The sequence below is a fragment of the Temnothorax curvispinosus genome, unplaced genomic scaffold (genome assembly GCF_003070985.1).
Source record: "Temnothorax curvispinosus isolate PA1 unplaced genomic scaffold, ASM307098v1 QBEX01014484.1, whole genome shotgun sequence".
Taxonomy (NCBI): Eukaryota; Metazoa; Arthropoda; class Insecta; order Hymenoptera; family Formicidae; genus Temnothorax; species Temnothorax curvispinosus.
Window position 1 is genome coordinate 6,565 of NW_020224264.1, and position 3,290 is coordinate 9,854.

The window sequence follows — 3,290 nt, forward strand, 5'->3', positions numbered from 1 at the left end:
AAATCGTGAAATAGATTCTTTGCGTCCCCCAAGTTTTTCGCCCTCGAGTCGTCCCACGTGGTAAATATCAAAGATGCCCTTTATGAGGGTGACGTTTATTCGTCGCGCTTTCATCTCGACGTAGGCGTAGAACCCCGGGAAGCACTCTCATAATTCTCTCTCGGGTCCGCGAGTTTTTTTATCGTCATCACGACGGTGATTAGAGCTTACCGCCCACATATCGATAATCGTTATCGTTCCGTCCTCGTTTTCGTCAGCTTTCGTCGCGCGCTCGGACGAGCGCCGCAGGTGCGCGAGGCTTAATCGAGCTTCCAGGACTCGGCTAATAATTAATTTACAAAGCCGACTCGAGCCGATATACACTCTCCTTTTCTCTCGGACGTTTATCACCGCGACTACGGGACAATAAGGCTGCACCGTCCACTTGGGAGTTCTCTCTCTCTCTCTCTCTCTCTCTCTTTCTCGTGCCTCGAGAATGATTCTCGGTAGTAAAAACCTTCGGAGCTGCGAATAATCGTCGACTTCGTTCATCGAAAGATCCTTTTACTATCGAGAATTCCCCATTCAAGAGCCGGAAGCTCTCAAGTGGATATCAGGCTTGATCGAACGGCGAGACTCGAGATGATGATAAAACGAGACGAACTCGTATTGCATTAATATTTAACTACGTCGCGATTTAGCTTACCCGATTGCAGCTTACTCGCTCCAGGGCGGACTCGACTCGCTCGAGGATTTTTCTTTTTTTTTTTTTTTTTTTTGTTCGGGAATGAAACGAAGCCGGAAGTGGCACACTCGAGTCGCGCTTTTCGCGGACTTTTTCGTACAGCGAAAAAAAACTCTAAAAGTAAAAAACTCTCCATTCCACGCGCGTTCTCTCGTCTCTCACTCACTATCTCTATCTCTCTCTCTTTCTCTATTTCATTCTCGTCGTCGCTCATGCGAGAGAGCTCGTCGCGAAGAATTTTGTAGTACACTTTCTTACTTTGTTTACGATACGTGTCGACGACCCTCCGCTCCCCCTCCCCGTTCGCTGATAAAGGAATAATTAAAAGGCGCTCCCCGTATATCGTGTATGGAGATATCAGTTTTATATTAATTTAACCACTCTTTCTTTTTCTCCCTTACCTTCTTCCTCGCTCACCATTGTCAGTAGTTATTTGCGTTCATGTATGTTTACTGTAAAGCTGTCCACACTTTTCGTTAACACCTGTAGAACCTGTACAGGTGCATACACATACTTGTATTAATTAGGTTTACTTATGTGAAGCGCGCGCACATCGTTTATTATGTGTTACGAGCGCATTGATATTATTATTATCATTATCGTTATTATTTTTAATTGTATTATTATTATTATTATTATTATTGTTACTATTTTAATTACGACCTCGAGGCTCGCAGAATCGTACGCGCGTCTCGTCTCTTCCTGTGCCTTAATGATTTCTTTATCCTGTAATTATTATCGGTATATATCAAGTAAGTGCGAGTGATATTAATAAAGATTGATTCGATCGTGTGAGTCACGAGACGACGAGAACGATGATTCTCGCGATGATTCTGCGTGCCCGGTGCTCCCGCCTCTGGTCTCTCTATCACTCTTTCAAACGGTTCCGTACTTATTGTTCGGACGCGTCAACGATTATCATTTGTCTGTAGAGCGTAATTACTACCCCTGGCAACAAATAAATTATTGTCGTCATCCTTTGTGTTCCCTTCGTAAATTTCTTTGTTCCCACGTTCATTTATATATAAATATATATACGATTATTATTTTTTCTTCTCACCCCTATATATATCGTTGTTAATTAAATCGGTTCTCATTTCGTAATCTCGATTCTGTAAATATCTTGCTGTTGAAATATTTTATTGATACACATCGCGCACGTTTACGCGTGCACGCAAGAACCGATTTAATCGGCGCGATCACCTATGTGAACGTCTTCTGCATATTACACCTATTTCGGTCGCATTCTCGTACCACGTTCTGCTTGTGTCACGGTAAGTGCTGCAGAATTTTGTTGCTCTCTCGACCATCGATGATCAGCAATCGAGTTCTGTGTTGTCTCTTTTCTATATGTAACTTGACAAGCCGCACTTATGCGCGCGTAAAGCACAATTGATGACATTAGATGTTGATCGATCGGCCCCCGATCGATAATTAGCAGTCCCGAGACGTAAACTTGATCTGGCACATAACTAGATATATTACTTTCCGAGCCGCAAGTTGCGACAACGCCGACAGCTCCGGTCGGCTGCGACGACGCGCGTGCTATCGATGAGGATCGCAAAAGTTTGTCATCTCTCCCTAGTATGAGGAGCGTATAATACGCTTTTTCGAGGCCAAGAGAAATTTAACGAAATTAATCAAAAGGCGCAGTGGGGGAAAGGAATCGCTTTATTCATAATGGGGGTCAGGGGGTCAATGGAACCCTGGAAAAGAGATTACTCCATCTTCACTCGGGTACACGCGCGCACACACGCACACACACATACACGCAGTTGCCTCCTTTCGTAAAACCGGGACCGGATTAAGGGGGCAACGAGAGAATAATCGCTTTGTTATTAATCACGGAGTTAACGGAAAAATGGGGAAAGGCTTATCTTGTCTCTCACCTCAATGCATATATATATATATACATATGTACACGCACATGTACACGAACGCGCGCGCGCGTGCGCGCACATACACTTTCGAGGCCAAGAGGATGACGCAAACCTCTCTGTCTCTCTTTACCCCCGCATGATACCGATGATCAGGATCGGGCCAGAGCGATACGGACGAGGCGATGGCGACGGCAGCTCTTCTGCGGAACAAACCGAGCCCGGGCTCCACGACCCTGGAGGACGTACTCGACTCCCTCCTGGGGCTGCCACCCGCGTCGCGTACCCCGAGTCCTGGCCCGGGGGGGCCCGTCGTGACCGCCACGTCCGCCATCCGCCATCGCCATACGAACGCCGCCGTCGGCCAGGCGAAAGCCGGGAACAGCTGCAGCGACCTACGCCAAGACCTCCAAGGTAGGAGGACTATGTAAGTTTTCGTTCTGATCGGCGGATCCTACACCCAAGGACGATCAATCTCTATAAACGTACGAACCTCTCCTACCCGCGTACCCCGAAGAGCGTGCGCGTCGAGAGTGATCCCTGGAGGAATCTTACGCAAGCGGCAGAATTCCGAGAATTCGATACCGAACATACCCCGTTCTCGGTCTCGTTAATTTTGCACCGAAAATTTATTGGACTTTCGTCCGCGAAGGGGAGGAGGAGGAGGATTCTTTTTTTTTTTTTGCTTC

The 3,290-nt window shown here is 46.7% G+C and overlaps 1 protein-coding gene across 1 annotated transcript in view; it reads left to right on the forward strand.

Annotated features, from left to right (window-relative positions):
• The window catches only part of LOC112464716, an 8,972-nt gene extending 5,703 nt beyond the window's left edge, over positions 1 to 3,269 (forward strand). The window contains exon 6 of the mRNA XM_025031873.1: positions 2,758 to 3,269. Coding sequence (XP_024887641.1) covers positions 2,758 to 3,032 — 275 coding nt within the window. The 3' untranslated portion in view covers positions 3,033 to 3,269. The remainder of the gene's footprint in view (positions 1 to 2,757) is intronic.
• Positions 3,270 to 3,290: the final 21 nt, after the last annotated feature.